The 21,462-nt window shown below is 48.9% G+C and overlaps 1 protein-coding gene across 1 annotated transcript in view; it reads right to left on the reverse strand.

Moving 5' to 3' along the window:
- Arnt2 (aryl hydrocarbon receptor nuclear translocator 2) overlaps positions 1-21,462 on the reverse strand; it is a 179,425-nt gene that overhangs the window by 135,586 nt on the left and 22,377 nt on the right. The window contains exon 2 of the mRNA XM_023710888.1: positions 1,990-2,104. Within this exon, the coding sequence (XP_023566656.1) occupies positions 1,990-2,104 (115 nt within the window). The remainder of the gene's footprint in view (positions 1-1,989; positions 2,105-21,462) is intronic.

Raw genomic sequence — 21,462 nt, forward strand, 5'->3', positions numbered from 1 at the left:
CCTCCCTGTGGGTGCTGTGACGCAGGTGCTCCCAACCCCCTCCACCTCTCAGTTCTTTTGATGTTTTGCCTCCTTGCTCCAGGTGGACAGGAACCCTCCACTCTGCCTCAGCCCCTTGCAACCAGGCCTTGTGCACAGGCTGAGCTGCAGGGGAAGGAGTGGCTTCCCCGCCTGCAAGTGAGAGCACACAGCACTTAAAATAATTTTATAAGATCTGAAATTGTAAAAGCTCATGTACTGACACCATACCACACACATACTTTTAACAACCCAGAGTGTGCCAAGCTCAGCTCTTAGTAAGAATAGCCAGTTAGAATAAGAAATGTGCTTCATACTTGTCCTGTATTCCAGCTTAGCTCTGCTGGGCACCAGCACTGCCTGTGTTGGCTCTGCTGGCCCCACTGTAGGGAGGTGACAGTGTGGACAGAGGACAGGTGCACAGGTACCAGAGGGAGTGCGCTGGGTCAAAGCACACTGGCCTGACCACAGGGCTCCGTTCCACAGCCTTCTGAACCCTCTCAGTGACCATGAATTCTCAGAGCCTCCTTCAAAGATGATAGAGTACACATCAGCTATTCATCACTACAATTCCTGGCAGCTTTTGCATCCCAGCCTTCTTCCACCCCAGGCCCTGATGACTGCCTTTCTCCCACCTCTGTCCCCTTTAAGAATCACACTGGTTTTAAAATCTCCCAAGCTGAAAATCTGAGCTACCTGAAGGCAGGCCCCGAGGCATACTGGGTGGTAAAGCACCTTCCCATGCCCTGGGCCCCACGGGCCCCAAGGGCTCGGGCTGTGAGAAGAGTGTTCTGCAGGACCTGAACAGCTGTAGTCCCAGGAGCCACGCGTCATCAGAAATCACATTAAAGGAGCAAAATGACTCAACTATACAAGAAACCGTGTTTATCAAACACATCATTAAAAATGAAGTTGGTGGGGAACCAGGCTGAGCAGTACATTGAGCCTGACAATGCCAGTTCTGCTTCTCCTGCAGGAGTCTGGTGCTCATTTTTGTTTTAATTCTCTGTGCAGAGACGAACATTATCCAGCAGTAGATGTGGCTTTCGCTTCCAGCTGCCCAAGAGCAGCTCTTCCTACTGCTCTTCTAGCCCTGTCAGAGCCAGCACACTTGACAGCACTTAGCAGCCATGCAGCGGAACCGCATCCTACGAAAGCCAGACCTCTGGTGCTTCAGTCTGTGAAAAGCTGGGCGTGCCTCAGAAAGGGAGGGGGTCCAGGGTGCAGGCTTTCCAGCCCAGGGCTTAAACTCAGCTGCATAGCAGGGCCAGAGTGCCCAGGGTTAGGGGTGAATCCCTCCCCTCAGAGTCACGGAGCACAAACACAAGCAAACACAAGTCCCAGGTAGGTGCCACGGCCTGAGTCCCAGGTGGGTGCCAACGCACCAACACTTCAAAGTAAATCATGAGCCTGCTTAGGAATCTTGCAAAATCTAAACAGGGTACCAACTGCTGAGTCTTTATTCTGCAGGAAAGGGTGCGGCAGCAAGCAGAAACACTGAAACGACACCCAGGATTTGGAGGCAGATTCATTTACATTGACAGGCACTGATGGAGATCCTGCCCAGGATATCAGGCCCAGATCGCTGGGGGTCTAGGGCTTCTATGTGATGCAAAAGAGCACACAGGCAGGATGGAACAGCCTGGCAGTTCTTCTGATTAGCTAGCAGGGTGAGATCATCAATTACAAGGGAAGATTAATGATCATCAGATCATGAAGGTTGGGACAATGGTACAACCAGGCATCCTGTGTGTTTGGTTACACACTCATGGTTACAGGGGTCAGAAAGTAATTACAAAGCCATAAAGCAGTTACTGGACTAGGCAGTTTCAAAAGAACAAAGTTCTAAAAAGAACTATTTTTCTTTTACAGTCTTTCCCTTTCAAAGGAAAAACAATATTTTCCTAACAGGTCAAGAGCATTGCTCAACACTGACTAAGGCCAATTCCTGGAACCTCGGAGGCTGCTTACCCGGAACGTCGCTTTCCTCCGCGGGCAGGCATGGCCCCGGCCATCCTCACCTGTCCAGAGGCCGCCATGGGGGCGACAGGCAACGTCACGGAGCCAGGTATGTCAGAAGCCATTTCTGGAAGTCAACAAAAACAAGAGGTTTTGTCAAGCTCAGGAAAACCCAGCAACAAGCGAGAAAGCTGCACTGCGTGGTGGGGTGCAAGCCCAGGGTGCCACAGAGGCTGGGCCATCAGCCGGCATGGGGCTCGTGTGAGTCCTTCCTCCCTCTCTGGGCACCCCTTTCTCTTCTGGAAAGGACCCTTCATCCCACACTTAGTGCTCAAATCAACAGTAAAAGGAACCAGTGCCACTTCCCTCAGGGACTCCGGCCTCAGGTCACCTGGAAGCAGGTAAGATGGCTAGGCACCCAGACAGCACAGGGAGTCCTTGGGGGAGCTGCTGCTGCTACCAAGCCCTGACCCACAACGGTGTCACCTCCCAGGGTCACAGCCCCACAACAGCACTGCCAAGGCCCTGTCACGTCCCAACGCTGTGCTCAGGGAGAAAGCCTGTCCCCACCCAAGTGTGGGCTCAGAAGCCCTGCCTGGCTCCCCATACACAACAAGGATGGCGTGCCTGGTGCCCTGAAGGCATCAAGCCAGGCAGCCAGGCGAGCCAGAACCACACGGGGCTCAGGCCCCTGACTCTACCTCCCCAAATGATAAATACTAAAGAAGAAGGTGACCCAGAGGAGGGCACATTTTCTGTACATCCTGGCAACAGCGTCCACACTACATGCTTCCGGAAGCTCCTTAAGGCCGTGTGAGGCATCCTGGTTTCCAGGGAGCTACACTAGTAGAGATGGGGACATGGTGCTGCGAGCAGAGATCAGTGCCCAGGCTGCCGGGGGAGAGGCGTGCTGCGTGGCTTCTGCCCTGCCCTCCCCGCACAGCAGAGTCACAGCACAGCTGTCCACAGTGAGGTCCAAAGACACCATGGCTAATAAACACAAGCGAAGGTCAGCCCAAAGTCTTCCACTCACAGCCCCTGGAGGAGTTCTCCAACACTAATAAACAAAACCCAAACTCAGCCTCTGCAGTGTTCACAGAGCTCTGAAGACTGTTGTTTTTAACCACTGCACACAATTAGTGCCCAAGGAAAAATGTCCCCCTTCACAATCCTCTCCCTGTAGGCCAGGACCATAAGGGGCTTGTGACAGCTGCTCAGTGGGAACAGTGTGACCTCACAGCTTTATCATTATGTTTCTATATTTTTTCTTACACGGAGGTTAAAACAAATGAAGATCCAAAGATGAAGAGCACAATCCCTGCTAGAATAAACAGGAGGGGAAACGAAAGCCACCGCTTCTGAAGGAACAGCAGTCCCCCCAGGTCATCCAGGGAAAAGAGTCCCATGGAGTCAAACCCTGGAGCTTTCCTGGAGAAACCTCTCTCTTTCCTGGAGAGACCAACCTCCACTAAACATGTACCAAGAAGTCCTTTATAGTTTAATCAATTAACTCAGTGTATCAAAAATGTCTCCAACTGTAGATACTTAAAATTTATTACCTGCTGAGCTAAAGTTCCACACAACATTGGTTTCAGTATTTTGAGGTGGCCTTTCACCATGCAGTTCTTGCTGGCCTCAAACTACGTCCCCCAGACTAGTCTGGAACTTGAAGTGATCCTCCTGCCTCAGCCTCCTGAGTGCTGGGATTATGGGCATGAGATACCAAGCTTGGCAGTTTTAGTATTTTTAAGCCAACTTTTTCACCTTCACCCTTGGAGTTAAGAAAACTTCAGACTGCAATTGATTTCAGCAATCATCCGTACACTTAGAAAGGCTCAACCTTCTCGGTCCCAATTATACTCCAGGTCAGAGCTGGAAGGAAATAGATAGCATGGCAAACAGGATACCAAATTTTTTTTTTCGGTACCAGGGATTGAACTCAGGATCCTGTGCTTGCCAGGCAATCCAATTTTAATTTGGGGAAACAAAATTCACATTTGTTTTTGATATAAGCTGCAGAAAGTAGAGCTCTCCAAAACCTTACCTGGCAGAGCAATGGAGGAATGATACTGAGGATCCAATCCTCTCCTCAGACAGACACAGGGTGCAGGAGAAGGGTTAGGTGACCACAGCTGGCCAGGGGCAGCCCCCCATGGGGTCACCTCCATCTCTCTCGCCTGCTCCCTCAGTGTGCCTGCAGGGCCCACAGCTGGCCTCCTCCCATGCACCCCCATGCCTACCCCAGGCCTTCCAGCCAGGGACAAGCAGCGTGTAGGAGCTGACAGCGGACACAGGAGCACCTGCCTCGGGGGACTTTACAGTCTGTGATATAAAGAGCTCAGGGAGGGGCTGGTGAGATGGTTCAGTGGTCTAAAGCACCTACTTAGAACAGGCTTGGCAAAGCAAGGGGACCACGGTTCAATCCCCCAGCACCACATGCCAGCCAGCACCGCCCCCTGGTGGGCTGAGCTGGCTACACACACACACACACACACACACGCGTGCGCGCGCGCACACACACACACACACACACACACACACATAAATAAATAGATAAATAAATAAAATTTAAAAAAAAAAAAAGAGCTCAGGGAGAAGCGCAGTGTTCGCATGTGATCTCACGTGCTACGAGGAGGCCAGGGCTCTGGGACACAGAAGGGAAGCAAATGAGAATGCATAGATGTGAAAAAGATAGGACTCATGTGCGCACACGCACACACGAACACACACACACACACAGTCAGAGGGACAAAACAGGCGCTGTCAGGGGAAAAGCAGGTCTCCATGCCGCATGTCACGCAGTACTTCCTGAGGGCCAGCTGGCTCAGTCCTGTTGTTTCTTTCGTAAACTACATTTGTGGTGCTCTGCTCAGTCCTCTACTGAGACTCAGGGTAGCTCTCCTGCCTCTCTATGATCTCTTTCTTCCAACAAATTAGAGCAGTGTCATTCCTGAAAATATTTCACAATATTTTTTTCTGTTGGTTGTTTTTCATGTGGAAAGAGTGCTGAAGATATGAGCCAGGGTCTCAGGCATGCCCAGCAAGTGTTCTACCCCTGAGAAACGTCCCCACTTCTCAGGCTGATTTTTTTTAATAATAGGAAAGTTTTTAAGAGACAAGATCAATTGTCCCAATTCCATTCATTCAGAAGTCTTTTTCCCCCTAAGTTTTTCTTATGTTCCCTCAATCTATACTTTATATTTAAAAAGTGCCCACTTCTAGGCTATTTCTTGGTCAATTATCTACTTCTCTAGGCTTGCTCTGTTACATAGTACATTTCGTGTTGAAAGTTTTTCTCACTAACCTTTCCTCTCAGAATTCTTTGTACTTATTTCTAACACATTCTTTTATTTAAATTTTGATTTAGCTCAATTAAAATATAAAATTTAACACCCTTGAAATTTTTTTCCTTGAACCTATGAGTTTATTCTGAGGGAATGCTGTGACTTTAGACTACCATGAATTTCCTTCTTTTTTTTTCCTTTTTCTTTTTTCTTTTTTATTTGGTACAGAGTCTCGCTACGCAGCTGGGACTCACAGTGATGCTCCTATTTTCAGCCTCCCCAGCGCTGGGATTACAAGCACTTACCACTATGCTTGGTCTAACACTGTGAATTTTCAACCACTAATGTATGGCAATTGCTGAAAGGGCAATTGCTGTAATCCCAGCCTCCCCAGCGCTGGGATTACAAGCACTTACCACCATGCCCGGTCTAATACCGTGAATTTTCAATCACTAATGTATGGCAATTGCTGAAAGGGGTCGTGACTAAGTTATAAAGATTTTGTTTTCATCACCCCGGCTCCACAAGTTTCTTGTTTGGTTTACTTCTAGGCATTTTGTGTCACATCTGTGCTACGGTTGTACTCTTTTCCTGGATGGTCTTCTAACCAATAGGAGCTACAAAGATGGTACTGATGAGCTACTGATATGACCAGCAGCTCACACAGGCGCCGGCCCCCCTTTGCTGTTCTGGGTGTTGTCCCTGCCAAATACCCATGCCTATGTAGGGTCTCTTGGGTTATTATGTTTCCTGCCATTTCACTAAAAAAGTAAAAATAACTCTTGAGGATGACTAAGAACCCTTTATCTGATCATCAAATCTTTTATTTGTGCTAAAATTTTTCATGAAGTCCTCTGAATTTCCTAAGTTCCTCAGTGCTATTCATTGCCATATAATAATATTATGCTCCCCCTTCTGTGTAATTCCTGGTTTAATTTCTTTTTCATGTCTTATTTCATTGTCCACAATGTTCTGAGCAATAGTGAATAACAAAGGCCTGTGACGTCACAGCTTGAGCTCTTCCAGGCCACTAGAGTGCCCCAGACACTCTAGGCCAAAGGGCCATCTGTAAACGTTCATGACAACTGCCTTACACAATGGTTTTAAAAATTAGTCTAACACAGTGCCTGGAATAAAATAAATACTCAATGGACAGTAATTAAAAGTATGATGATAGCAAGGCTTCCATGGTCCTTGAGTTTAATGGGAAGGAGCCACAGGTTTAGGACAGATAATCTTTGGGCTGCCCAAGAAATCTATTCTGTGCCTGCTTTTTGAATTTATTTAAGAAATGGCTCTCTTATTTTTCTGAATGCCATGTTGATAACTAAAATAGTTATTCTAGATACTAAATAAATGAAAAAGAAGATGCAATCCATGAGGCAAAGGTTCACCTTAAAGGTTAAATGTGTTCTCTGACAGTTTGTTCTCTATCACCCTTGACAAAGGGAGCCTCATCTGCCATCAGGGGCCTCTCCTGGGACAGTGCCACCCACTTCACAAACCCCGCAGCTCTCCTCTAACTGGTGTCCACACAAGCAGAACCCTGGGATTCCAGGGGAGGTGGCCAGAGCAAGGTCCCTCACCAGGTCAGCAGTGACAGTCCCAAAGGCAGAGGCCTGGGACCAAGTGGACAGCAAAGCTGGAACTGATGGAGTCAGCCTGGGAGGAGCCTGCAGGATTACTCCGGGGAGAATCTCACACAGAAACAAAGAAAAGGACAACCAGGCCAGGGCACTGATGGAGGAAATCACTACAGGGTGACCATCTCAATCTCTACAAAGAGAACACCTCAGGTCCCAACAGAGTGAGCAGTGGCTGCAGTCACACCTGGAAGCTGGGGTACAGGAAGCCAGGGTACAAGAAGATGGCCCACGGCTCAATCCCCAGTACCTGATGTGTGCTGGGGTGGGGGGTGAATGAGACAGAATTATACCAAAATCAAATTCAATGGTTGGTGAATTTTCTACTATAGTAGGTTCAAACACTAGGTATGTCATGAAAAGCTGTAACTGCTAAGGCAAAATCCAACTACAAACGCTAAGTTTATAGAGAACAGTAAAATTATTATAGCTAAAATCATTTTATAAAGAAGACAGCCTTCTTTCGAGGACAGCTCAGCCCCACAAATCAAGACACACTAAATGGCTCAGGCCTCACAAGAAAGTCCGAGGACAATATGGGAAGGGTGTGTGTGTGTGTGTGTGTGTGTGTGTGTGTGTGTGTGTGTGTAAAAGATAGCTGACAAGTAAAAGTATACTGTATTAAGCTTAGCTAGTTCAAGAACAATGGATGGTTATTTTCTCCCAAAAGTTCCTTTTCTTTTTTGAATATCCTAGAGTTTTTCCCCAAGGGCCATGTGTTATTTTAATGTTAACTGGTGATGTGTTAATAGAATGATCACAAATAGAATAATGAATATTTCCAAGCTGTTTCCCATAAAAGGCACAGTAGAAACCACACGTAGCTGAAGAGCCAGAAGTAATGAATGGAAAGACACAGCCAAGGAAGGGGAGATTCTCTGTAATAGTGGGAATGTCCAACAGCAGAACAGACTAGCTTCACAGGAAGGGAAAATTTTGTCTACACAATGACTGATACAAGAACTCTCACGGATTGGGCATGAAATGCCCCCCAACCCCCTCCCCCTCTGTGCACCAGGCCTGCTCCCCAAGTCACAGTGTCCAGAAGGGGCTTTGGGGAAGCGACCAGGCTGTGATGGCTCTGGCCTCATGAGATCAGGTTAAGCCACTGCTGCTCCATAACTGAATGTCCAGTAGGGGTGGGAAGGACCAGGAGACAGCTGCACAGGAGGGGCAGGTTGCCAGGGACACCCTCTGGAAGGGCATAATTCATCCCTGGCCCTCTTCTTCTCCCATACACACCCTTACCCCAGGACCAAAGCACTAGAGCCAGCCAACCATGGACTAACCTCTGAAACCTTGAACACAAACCAACCTTCCCTGCTCTAAACTGTTTTCCTCAGGTATTGTCACAGAAATGAAGAGCTGACTTACAACACAAGAGCCACCTGTGTCCCCAGCACCTGCTACCTCCTCACTATGCTTTGTGTCCACCGATCTGTGAGGCAGACATGACAAGGGCCTCCTCAGAGGCAGGCCACACCATGCCCTGGCCACACAGCGAGGATGGTACAGCAGGGTTGCACAGGGCTGCCACCCACTGGAGGATCTTCACCCCTTCACTGTGCCTGGGCAAGGCCAGGTGACCCGGCAGACCTCACTTCAGTACAAGGGGCACCCTTAACACTGGGACTTGGTCACAGCCTGGATGGAGGCCACACAGTACTCAGGAAATGCCCACACTCAGCAGTCCCTCGATCTAGCTCTGGGTCACAAGGAAGCTACTAAACCTAGGTTTCAGGTGCTTCATCTATAAACAAGGAAAACACAGCTACTGTGAAGATGGAAGGTAATTTATTCATGATGTTTGCTAAAAGTGATTCTCCCTCTCCTCTATTACTTTTCTCTAAGAAAAGTATGTCTTTCTAAACAGACACTGTGTGCATGTTTATGCCTGTGTGTGACGTTTACATAATCCCTGTGCTCCTACCAGCCCTGTGCCCACTTCCTACTTATACAAGAGGGACAGTAAAGTCCCAACCTTCCACAGTAATGAGGACCAAAGTGATCAAAGGATCCATGTGATGCCCACAGAGCAAGCACATGTGTACATACGGGGGAAGACGCCCACACTCGAGGTGCTGACAAAGCCCGCTGAGACTTCCTCCCCCTGAGGATCACCCTGAGGAATGGCTTTACTTCTAACTTTGCCCTTTGGCTCTGGTTCACATGGGTGTAGGGTGTGTGACAGCCCACGCTGGCCCCTCCCGCAGTGCTCGCCTGGGAATGCTACCCCCAGGCTGTCTCTCTGTGGCTCTGGGGTTCAGCTGACCTACATGGGGTGGGGGGCCACAGGCCAGGTCTCAGCCCTGAAGGCACAGCAGTGCTGAGCCAAGTCTCCTGCCCACCGCCCAGTCTCCATACCCCTCCCAGTCACCACACAGGGCTTTACACACACGCACATGCGCGCGCACACACACACACACACACACACACACACACACACTGCCTGGAGCACACACTGAGCTTTCCTTTACATGAGCACGCTGTCACACGGCCCTACCACCCACCCAACAGCCACCGTTACCCCAGGGCCACGGCAGGGCTGGCACTCATCCTCTGCTGCCACCTCCTGCCTTTCAGCTTCAAGCCTCTGTCCTGCTTTCCCGGCGCTATCCCCGGCCTCCTGCCCCTCAGCCCCACCAGCCCCTACCCACTGTGGTTCTGCTAGTGAAGCCCAGACACCTGGCACAGCCTCCTCCTCCCAGCACTGGGCATCTACAGCACCTCTGAGGATGACCCTGGCGCTGCTCCAAGTCCCACCGTCACCTCCTGCAGCCTCCCCACCCTGGCCAGCTGCAGCCGCCCTCATGCCCACCATCTTCCTGCTTTCCCTCACAGAGGGGACAGGCAGCCCCAAGTCCTCTGGTGTGCTCCTTGTCTCTCACAGTACAGAGCTCCCTGTCCCAGTCACCCAGTGCCAGTCGCATCCCTCCCGCCTTCTCCCCCACCACAGGATCCACCACACAGCCCCACCAGCCTCGGACACACCACACATACATCCCACCTCAGGGCCTTTGCATATGCTCTGACCTCCAGCAAGAAAACGCTTCCCCCAGCTCACTCCTCACCTGCTCAGGTTCAACTTCAACCTCACTTGTCAGAACACCTGCTTTCAGTCACTCAGGCAGGCCCCTGGGACCCCTTTGCACCACACCTGTGCTTCCGGAAAATCATGCTGGTCACGGGTGCCCAGTGAGAAGTGGAAAGGAAAGAATGGTGGCACCATGAAGAGGAAGGAGGTGACATCACCGCCTCGAATGACAGTGTGTCAGCATCGGGGCCCAAAAAGGGAAAGCTCTAAAAAGCCCTGGTCACCTGATCCTCCTCCACTGCTCAGGGCAGAAAGCATCTGAAGCACAGGGTGCACCGCCGCCTGTGTGCCTCTCCCAGGACCCAGGCTGGTGCCCGGGCATGGCAGCAGGCAGGGGCGTGTGCATCCGCCTTTCTCCTCCCTGCATCCCAAGGGCCAGGGCCCACAGGAACCTGCTTCCGGTCCTCACCTTACAACCATCTGACTCAGTTTCTCCATCTATTCTCCAATTAGGAAATGCAGCCGGCAGGACCCTCCTCCCTCCCTTGGGGCTGCCGCAAGGGCGTAGAGGCCTGTCTGCGCTCCTAGCAGCTCCTGTGAAGCTTCCATTTGGAGCCAGGGGCTGTGCTAAAGCGGCACAGTTAGAGACAAGGTCCAAGACAGGGTGCGGCGCAGACGTGTGGCTGGGTGGTTTCACACTGGGAGCGTCTGCTGGAGAGACTGGAGGTGACTAGAAGGCCCCACGCAGGCTTCCTGGAGGAAGCCACCCGGTGCTAATCTGCAGTTGACCTCGAGGGTGCCAGGGCAGGAGTGAGCACAGGGAAAAAGATGCTCTTCCCAAAGTGCATTCCTTCACCTGCTCCTGACTTGCTTAGCAGATCACACAGGAGACCCCTTGCTTGTGTCCTGTCCTTGAGAGCCCTTTACCCCAACTGCAACCCCCATCTCCTGCTGCAAATAGCACTCTGCTCAAGTCCCTGGTCATAGCCAGTAGCAAGTACTCAGACAGAAACATCTGCGTCCACAGCAGCCGGACCCCAGGGCCAATATCTCCCCTACCCCAAGCTCGCTTCCCACTGTATGCCTTCAGCATAGCGGCAGTGGGCTTGCAAACTCATTCTAAAAGAAACACAAGCTGAGGGTTTGCAAGATTCACCATGATAAAAACTAAAACATATCCGGCTTTGGAAGCAGCATCCAGCTACAGACCATGTCACATTCCAAATGCAGACACACTGTGCAGAATTCCTATAGCAAGGCAGAGCGAGGAAAAGCCTGGAAAATGGCGAAACTTGAGAGCAGTAAGATGAAAAGAAGCGGAGGACATGAAAAAGAGACATCTTGCACCTCCCACTCTTCCATGTGAATTCAAACAAGAAAAATATTTCTTGAGCCTCATACCTTGATCTTCACATTGAGAAAAAACTAATGGCATGCAAACTTTCACATATGTGCGACCACATATGATAGTGCAATGATCATTCAGATAAATAAAAAGCCAAAAGGCTCTCTCTCCATGGGTGGGAGAGGAGGAGAGGCAGTTAACCAAAGAAATGCAGTCGCTCCAACATCCAGCTCTCTGAGAACAATTCTCTGCCCTGAAAGCACATCAAATAGCACAGCCCTACCTTTTCAGAGGGATTAAACAAAGATCCTTCTTCCTTGTGACCAACACCTTCTTAGCAGAATCTGCTCTCCGAGTAGAAGAAATGTCAGGAACCTCTGGGAGGAAATGTGGCTGCATTTGTATTCTGCTCAGAAAATGTCATCACAGATCTGTTTACCTTAACTGTGGACCATGATTCAGCCGTGACAACTGTCTTGCATACTGATCAATTTATTTGCAGCAAAATTTCCAACATTAACTGCTTAGGTTCTGAAAAATCCGTTCCTTGGATTTCCTGTGCAATCATACACATGCACGCTTAAAATATCTAGCTTCTTACCAAAAGGTTTCCGTGCAAGACCAGGCAAGATTTTTCTTGACATGTACACAGGGAGTGTCCCTTCCACTTCTGGATGGGAGGCAGGACAGGCGGCTTCGCAAAGATCGTCATGGGGGTGGGAATTTCACAGAGTAATGTACAGAGCAATCATCAGCCTGGACATCCGGGGCTCTGGGCCCAGGTCCTGGCCAGGCCATAACAAGCTGTGCGTGACTCTCCACAATGCCCCACCCACAGGAGGCTGTGCCTGGGGTTCTGCAGTGGGGCCAGAGGCCACAGAAATGGGAAGAGGTAATCACTGAATCCAGGAAAGGGGCACTGCTTCCTTAACTGTCTCTGAACTGGACAGCCCCTAGGGGTTGGCCGAGGTCCCTCTAAGCAGGCAGGGGGCTCTAGCATTAGTGAACAGGCCTGTCCCAAGGTAGCAAGGGGAGAGGACTTCTGCCTCTGCCAGTGACGGAGGCACAGGCTTCCGGCCCCTGGGCCTACATGTGTGCATGCACTCCGACTCCATTTTCGTTTGCTGTGGTGCTGGCACCTGTGTGCAGACGTTATGAAATTGAGAAACAACACCGATCCAGCAAAGAGGAAAGCAGCAGCTCCAGGGTAGGAGAGGTAGAGGTTACTGTCCAAGGTACTGCAGTCCACGTGGCCCAGTTTGGGAGAGGCAATGCAGGAACCAAGGTCCAACCACAATGCCACATCCACCCACACGCCATCTTGCGCTAGGGCCAGTCTACCAGCCTGACAGCCACTGGCCACCAGAGCAGGGTGGGGGCCATCAGCCATGCAGAACCCAAACTGCAATGCCTGCATTAGAATCCTCATGTCCCAAAGCAGGACTGCTTCCAAGAAGGGGAGAGAGAGCTTGGGCCAGAACTTAGAATGCGGGCTTTGAAGGCCTGCACCCAGGGAACCAGGAGCCCAGAGAAGGCCAGGGAGGCCCCCGGAGGAAACACACTGGTGGGCTGCTGGCCAGAGGCATGTGCAGGGCTCAAGGGCTGATTCTCCACAGCTGAGAACAGAAGGGGTGAAGGAGGTAGACCAGCACTACTCGGAGGAGAGCCTGCTCATGGAGGCGTGAGCTGTCCCCCGGCACCTGAGAGTCCACCCATGCAAAATAGGGAGCCCAGTTTTCCACGTCGCAGGAGCTTCTGCTGGTTAAGAGTGCACAGGGAAGGGACAGAGAGCCCAGTTGCAAGGTGGTGTCCAGAGACAGAGCAGGACCCAAACAAATGAACACCTGTGACACACAGACAAAAGCTGATAACTGGAATGACCAGGCAGGTAAAACTCACTTGCCCATTTAATATGACTTCAAAGAACAATGGTACAGGAAAATGCTAAGGGTGAGTTAATAGAGCAGTATGCAAATTCTTACCCAAACATATCTGTCATGGATCCATCAAAGTCAGCTTCAACCACCCCATGTGCCCAAAACCTATGGTTTGGCATTAGCTTCTGGACGCAGGCCTCGGCCTCTGAAAGGACAGACAGTCAAATACCTATTTTAAGAGCATTTCTAGCACTCCTGAGCTTGTCCATGACTCATGACTCATGATCACAGGATACACAGGTCACCCTGACGTCATGGCACATGTGCGGATGTATGGATGCTTCGATTCACTCAATCAGACACGTCATATTAGAAAAGCATCATTGCAGGAATGACATGTGTGATGATCCAGGAGCATATGGTGAAAATTATTGATTATAGGCACAAAAACTTATGTGCAGAAGAAGTTATTAAGAATTTTAACAAATGGTTAATATTAAAAAACAGGAAATGACACAAATATTGAAAGAGAAGGCACTGACTTGGTAGTGTGACAAAGACTGTTAGATTCTTTCTAAGCCAAGATGTGAATAGAGCCAATAATAATAATAAAATAAGCAGAAGAAAGAGACTATTAGAGAACATCATAATTCCTATCTCTGTGGAACTGTTTGGTATTGGCCTCCAGATTTAATTTTTTTTTTCTGTTTAGCTCACATATCATTCAAAAAAGGTCTTATTTGGACTTTTCATGTCTTTACAAAAATGAATTAATAGCCAACTGTGTCAAGTTTGTTGCCTTAAGAATAAGGTGCAAAACCTCCCAAATCGTATGACAATGTCTATCATAAATCACTGTCAGTGCAGACACAGTAAGACAACAAGGACAACAGAAGACAAAGAGAAAAAAGCTTTAGGAGGCCACTGCTCCCGGGGTACGCTGCGCCCCACCAAGGTCACCTGCAAACGGGCATTGTCTATGTCACAGATTGTCCCATGTGGAGCACAAGAGCCCCGGGCAGGGACACTGCCCAGATACAGCCACTGCTAACCAGAGAGCAAGTTTCTACATGACTACTACTCGTAAACCACAATAAGACGGCAACATCTCTTTTTGATAAAATGTCAGATTTACCTTCAAAGGTGATAATCTTTAGTTTAAGGGTTTTTTTGTTTGTTTGTTTGTTTTTTTAATTTATTTATTTATGTGTGTGTGTGGCCAGCTCAGCCCACCAGGGGGCAGGGCTGGCTGACATGTAGTGCTGGGGGATTGAACCGCGGTCCCTGTGCTTCAGCTAAGCTTGCTCTAAGTAGGTGCTTTAGACCACTGAGCCATCTCACCAGCCCCTCAAAGGTGATAATCTTTGACTTCGGTCTAAATCACAGCCAAACACGGGCTTCAAAGCCCCATCATTAGCAGTCAGTCAAGCTGGATTAATTCTCACATATGTTGTGATATATTCTGATACACATGATCTGATACGTTCTGATACACATATGATCACACAAAAGATCATATGTATGCATATGCATGCACGTGTGTGTGTGCATCTGCATGTGCATGTGTGCACATGTGGCATGAGGTAAGTACCTTACAAGTGGAACAAAGCCAGTATCTGAAAGGGAAGGTCACGTGTGCTTTTTATTTTCCATTATCTCTAAGATTTTAGGACTTGGAATATGATGCCATCTGTGGATGTGGGGGCCCGCGTAAACAATATACCTGAAGGAGCAGCCAGGATCATGGCCTGGAGGAGGCTGCACAGTGCAGGGAGCAGGCAGCTGGGACAGAGCAGAAACCAGCAATGAGAAAACAGCAGCCAGCAGGGCTGAGCACATTCCCATGGAAGGGCGGGCTGGGAGCCACTGCAGGACTGGAGGGCAAAGTGGCTGCTGAGTTCCAAAGACACTTGCCGCATTTAGTGTTAGGACAGCAGGGGCCACATGTGAACAACCTGTAGTACTCAGGAAGCACAAACAATGAGAGGATGAGGCCAGATAAGAGGGGCAATAGGAGCCAGAGGGTGAGACCCAGCAAAGATTGGAGATTAGTTATCAAAGCGGGGGAAGGGATACTGCCAGTAGCTCAGAAGACAGGGTGAGGGACTACAGCAGCCAGAGAACATGTGGTGTCCCCTAGGAGTGACACTGGCTGTCCTGGCCATCTCATGGCTTCATGATGCCACTGGGCAGTGGGGACTGACACCTCACCTCCCAACCCAAGCACAGCCCCAGGCCCTGTGTTCTAGGAAAAGATGGAACCATCAGTTCTGTCAGGACCACCCCTAACATATGCCCAGGTGAAAAGTGACAGGCAGGAAAATCACAGATACTGGGGCCCTCTCGATTATCATCCAAGAAAGCACACCTTTGCAAAAACAGTGGGATGAATACTAAACCACAGAGCACACAGACATTAAAATCCCAGGCACACACAGAAACCATACAAGTAACTAAGCACAAATGTCCACTCTCCACAGACTGCTGGCCCTAATGGAGGAAGATGCTACCTTCTCTCCTGATGCCAGGCCCCAGGAAAGTGTAAACCAAGCATAGCCCCACAAGGGGAGCAGCCAATTAGTAGACTGGAGATACCTGGTCCATTTGGACCTCCAAGCCACACAGCACCCTAGACCTCCTGGGCATTTCACTCACACTATAAAGAGGTGACAGTGACCAGGATGTATGGTTATAACCTATGCATCTGTCCCCAGCAAGATAAGCTCCTGAGGGCTCTGGGAAGTGTCTGTTCCTTTTTTGGATGGAATTGTCACACCCTTCAATAATGGACAGGTTTCCCTTGTTGCCATATTTGGGACTATGGGGTCACATAGAAGGGGGTTCCTAGAAGTCTTATACCCCAGCTGCTCTTATGGGCAATGTTTCACCTGCCAGTACCCTGAAACCTGAGTCCCCCACACAGGAGTCAGCCATCTCCCCAACCTATGCCCCCTCTCCAAGCCTTCAGCCAGGAGCTAGCAGGGAAGGGTTGACAGAGGAAGAAGGGCCTCGGAGTGGAGAAGAAGGCTTTCTGTACAGGCAGCTGAGGGCATTGTTGGCAGCAAGCGCACAAGGTATAGCGTACTATGAGGGACACCAGCCTGAATACAGTTGTTTCATAAGTCAATGGATGGAGGAATTTCACTCTGAGTCCAGACTTTGCCTGAACCTAGGGCTTATGGCTCAGGAGCAGACTTGGAGACAAAGCAGGAGAAAGTGACTGCGGACGGCCCTATTCTCCATCCACCCCACCAGAACCTCAGCAGTTTCATGGAAACCTCTTTAACTTCCTTAATCTATGCTCCTGCATCTAGCTGCTTACACCCAGAACCACCCTCTGGTCCTTCCCTTTGCTCCCTGTGGCCTCGCCCTGCCATGCCTCTCTCCTCCCAAGCCACCCACCCCACCCTCCACCCCTGCTTTTCTCTCCATCCCTGCTTTCTCTTCCTGCATTTTTGTATTCTGCACACCTCTGATTCCTTGGCCTTCTCTGGTGCCTGACATACACGAGCATACACACACACACACACACACACACACACACACACACTCTTCACACAAACTCTCTTCCTTTGGTTTTGTCCCTCTGGCCTTTGTCAGGTGCTGCTTTGTGCTACCCTTAGACTGCACATGAAGATCAATATAACAAAAAGCACTCAGCGTGAGCGCCCACAGCAGGGGAAGGCAGTTTTGGTATTCTCACGTGGATGCCCAGTGTCACCCTATGTTTGGAGACAGACAGCACCTCTCCTTAGGACATCTCCTAACACCAGAACAAACAGCATGCCATTCTGTAAACACAATTCTTTCCACAAAATGCTTTTTCTAAAAAGGAAAAAAATATGAACATTCTCCTTGTTTACACAACAAATTGATTAAGGAAATCACATGTCTTTCTGTAGATACAAATTCCCTGCAAGAAGTTTTATGGAACAAAGTGGTTTCCTTGTTGAATATATTCCTTGATGAACACATTCATCCATCATTCAAAAAAAAAAAAAAGTTTTGTGTTAAATTTTAAACACTGAATTACTCTACAAATATAAAATATGCAAAACAGTAAAACTGTTTACATGCAAGGCATTAAAATCGCTTTTCTTGTCAAAGGGGTGGAGGTATTATTTTTATACTCTGGAGTGCTACAAATCAAATGGGACCTGCTGGGGCCCGAAGATTTGCAAGGAGGGAATTGGCACTCAGAGCAGAAACAGGCTGCACAACTGCAAGGAGCACAGGACATTTGGGCAGGCAATCATGAGACCCCCCTTCCGATTACAGATGAGGACACGGGGCACCCAGAGCTCAATCATGGGACACCACAGGGTCTCTTCTGAGTCTTCAGCTCAAGCCCAGGGTGCACCTCAGGGTGCACCACCTACACTGAGGGCTGGCAAGCTCTGTCCCAAGTTTGTAGGTGACCAGGACTCTGGCAGCTCCTCAGCTCTGCAGCTGGGGTACAAAAGCTGCCATAGGCACTACAGGAATGATGGGCTCCACTGTTTTCCAACTTATAAGCATTCAGATTTGAATTTCATGCAAGGTTCTCACGTCTTGAAATGGTCTTTTGTGTCTTTTCCCCATACATTTAAAAAATGTAAAAATCATTCCTGGTCTCCGGGCTGTATACAAACAGGCAGCAGGGCAGATCCAGTCCAGCAGCCCTAGCTCACCAACCTCTGTCCTCTGCCTTAGGCCCCGGAGGACACAGAAAGGGGGAGCTTTTGGCCTCTGCTCCACCAGATGTGCTCAGCTCAGGAAGCAGGTGCTGCAGTGTCCCCATTTATCAAGACCCAAACCCGCTGCAGGGACACAGATGCTGCACATGCACCTAAGAGAAGCCCATCTACTCAGTCTTTCGTCTTAGTTACTGTATTTTCCAACTATTCGTGAACCAAATTTTTTGTAAACAGAAGTGTTTGGGAACTGAAGTATTACTATAACTGTATACAGGCAGCCACCAATATGAATAATGGTTGACATCTTATTTAAAACAAAGGCCATGGGATCATGTACTCCAGAGTTTTGAACTGTCCATTAAAAATGAAGACAAAAAGACCAGGTGTGGTGGTGTGTGCCTATAATCCCAGCATCGGGGAGACTGAAGACAGGAGGATCACTACAAGTCCGAGCTATGTAGTAAGATCCTGTACCAAAGACAAAAAAAAAAAAAAAAAAAAGAAGACAAAATAAAATAGGGGACAGAGAGAGAGAGAGAGAGAGAGAGAGAGAGAGAGAGAGAGAGAGAACACAAGCAAGAGCCCAGGGCGGGAGGCTAAACATTCAGGAGAGAACAGCATCCATTCTCCACAGAGCAAAAGCCCTGCTGCTTGGTTTGCGGAGGCACAGTTTGGGGAACGGCCTGTCCCAGAAGCCAACAAAGTGAAGTCTGGGGCTGTGTCCACAGCACAGCATGGGTCAGAAAGGTGTTTTTTGTTTTTATTTTGTGGCCAGCTCAGCCCACCCTGGGGACAGGGATGGTGCGGCATGCGGTATCAGGATTGAACCGCGGTCCCCACGTTTGCCTAAGCTTGCCTAAGCAGGCACTTCTGGCCACTGAGCTATCTTGCCAGCCCCAAGAAAGGTGTTTTAAGTGCATAGAATGTGTTCCTCTAAACAAAATAAAAATCAACAACATCTTTACCAATTCACAGACCTTAACCCCTCCCCCAAAAAACCCAATGAGAGATAGCCCCACCCTTGCCTTCAGCCAGCCCTCACTTCTTCCACTCTCCTCTCCCCTGGGAAAATGGGTATTGGCAAAGTCAAGTTTTGCTACAAATCCTGGTGGCAGCCTGAGGCTGCTGTGATAGTTATTACATTTATCCCTTCAAGACAATACCCTTAATTCCAAGACAGAAATGGCCTGGGCATGGCACAGGTGAGGCTCTACCAATCACCTAGCACACTGAGAAGCAGCACAGACCTCAGGAATCCTCTACCAAGGCCAAAGAAGGACCAGGCAGCCAATAACATGTCTATCTTGTCTCTTTACCCATGCACTCAATAAATGGTACTTTCTTCTTTATGAAATGTCTAGTTCTAAGGAGCACTAAATTCAACTGAGCTTTGTGGCTAGAGTCAGGAGCTCAAAATGAGCAATAAATCACAAAACTTGGCCCTCTGACATCATCGTAGGGCAGTGCACTCTTCATGGAAGAAGGGGAAAGGAGTGCATCCACTTGTTTTTCAAGTAAAACAACAGCCGTTAGGGAGCAATGTTTGCAGAAACAGTGTAACATGCTTAAGAAATCAACCCCTGCTTAGTACTCCAGGTCTTCACAAGGACCCTTTTGTCATAAGCTATCTGCAGACACAGCTGAAACAGAAGCAAGGCTTTCTCTCAGAAGGTTTTCAATTGCATAGAACAAAAACAAAAAAACTCACCGGGCCAAGTCTTGGGGTTGGATAGTAGAACATGGCCTAATAGGCTAAGCTACTCTACAAAAATGTCTTCAGGATATATTTTTATTTGTTGGTTATCTTACAAGATACTTCAGCTTTAACTCTTTTTGCTACAAACAAGATTTTTTTTCACAAGAAATTGTACAAAACTCAAGCCAAATTCTTAGCAACCACAGACACGGGCAACCGCACTTTAACATCTGTAAGACACAGGTTTCCTTGGTTTCTTGAGCTCTGAGTTTGTCAGACAAATTAGAAATTTATTCTTTGTTTATGTGGGGTTTTTTTAGGGCTCTCTCAGAAGAAAACAGTAACAGCTGTTTTGTCAATAAACTAAGGAAAAATTACGACTCAGGCCATTGAGAGGGACAGGTTCCAAGCGGCACAGAAACAGGAAGAATCCGAGCCCCTCAGTCTCCACCCACAGGTAACATTCTACCTGACAGTGACAGAGCAAAGGGTGCTGTAGTAAAACCCAGGATGCTAGGACCGGCCAGATAGCTCGGTGGACTAAAGCATCTGCTTAGGAAGAGCGCAGCAGCCAGGGGTTCAATCCTGGATGTGCCGTGCCAGCCCCACCCCTGGAGCTCACTGAGATGGCAACTGAGACTGGGAGTGGTGGTGCGCACCTGTAATCCCAGCACTTGGGAGGCTGAAAACAGGAGAATCACTATGAGTCCGATCTACGGAGTAAGACCCTGTAGACTCTGTACTACATACATAAAAAAAAAAAAAATCAGGATGCTGGCAGCACCACCGCCAGAGTGCCTGTGAAGTGCTCAGAGAGGACAGGCACAGCCTCAGCAGGAGAGGGGCTCCCCATGTAGACGTGACGCCGCCATGTTATCATCCTGCCAAGATAAGCATGCCCTGGACACCTCTGCCACATCTACTCAATAAGAACAAGAATGAAACATCCTGGAGCTTGTGGGCATAGCATGCACCTTCCAAACGCGGGTGGGGGGAGGGGTGCCATGACAATACTGTGCTCTCACCCCGTGTGGCAGCACTAAGAGCCTGGTGTGAGGCCTGCTGTGAGAATAAGACTGCATGAGGAGGCAGGGCTCGGGCAGCAGGAGGAGAGCTCGTGTTTCCAGGGCATCCAACACTCCTAGGTCTTTACTTGAGCCTGATGTCATTCGGACTCCTGGCTTTATAATTCCTTCCTGGTTTTTGTACTCTAGTTTGAACTGGGCTGCTTGTCTTAGAGAGGAAAGAATCCTAGTAAAATATACCATGGCTTATTCTTCTCTCTCTTACACACAAACACACACGCATGTGCACACGAAATATCATCAAATGCTCCGCTAATAACATAACAAATTCTAGTGTATTTTGTAGAAAAGTCTCAATATGAATAAGGATGGGAATTAGCTCATGAATACAGAGCTTAGCATATCTTTTAGAAATCTTAAGAACAGGCTGGGGAGACAGCTCAGTGGCATAAGTGCCGGCCTCGTAAGTACAAAGTCCTGAGTTTGAGTCCCAGTACCACATGCCATGCCGGCCACAGAACCCTGGGCCCACAATTCCAGCCCCAAAATTGGGTGTGGAAGCACGTGCCTGTAATCCCAGAACTGGGGAGGCTGAGACAGGAGGATCACTATGAATCTGAACTGCATAGCAAGACCCTGTATCAAAAGAATAAAAAAGAAAAGAGATGGCGCCCTTTAGAATAGGAAAGCTGACCAGCATGCCTGTGAGTGTGATATATGCATCTGTAAGTGTACGTATGGCCAAAGAAGAGGAATCCAAAAAGCAGCTAGTAAGACCAGAGCAGCTCCCCATATATACTGTGCCACCTCTTCAATCTAAATACATTGAAGAGCAGCCTGGTTATTTACAAATGGGCTTTGCATCTATCCGCAGTACAACTGGTTCTTACATTGGCTGGTGCAAG

This window comes from Octodon degus, unplaced genomic scaffold (genome assembly GCF_000260255.1).
Source record: "Octodon degus isolate 3935 unplaced genomic scaffold, OctDeg1.0 scaffold00002, whole genome shotgun sequence".
NCBI classification, from domain to species: Eukaryota; Metazoa; Chordata; class Mammalia; order Rodentia; family Octodontidae; genus Octodon; species Octodon degus.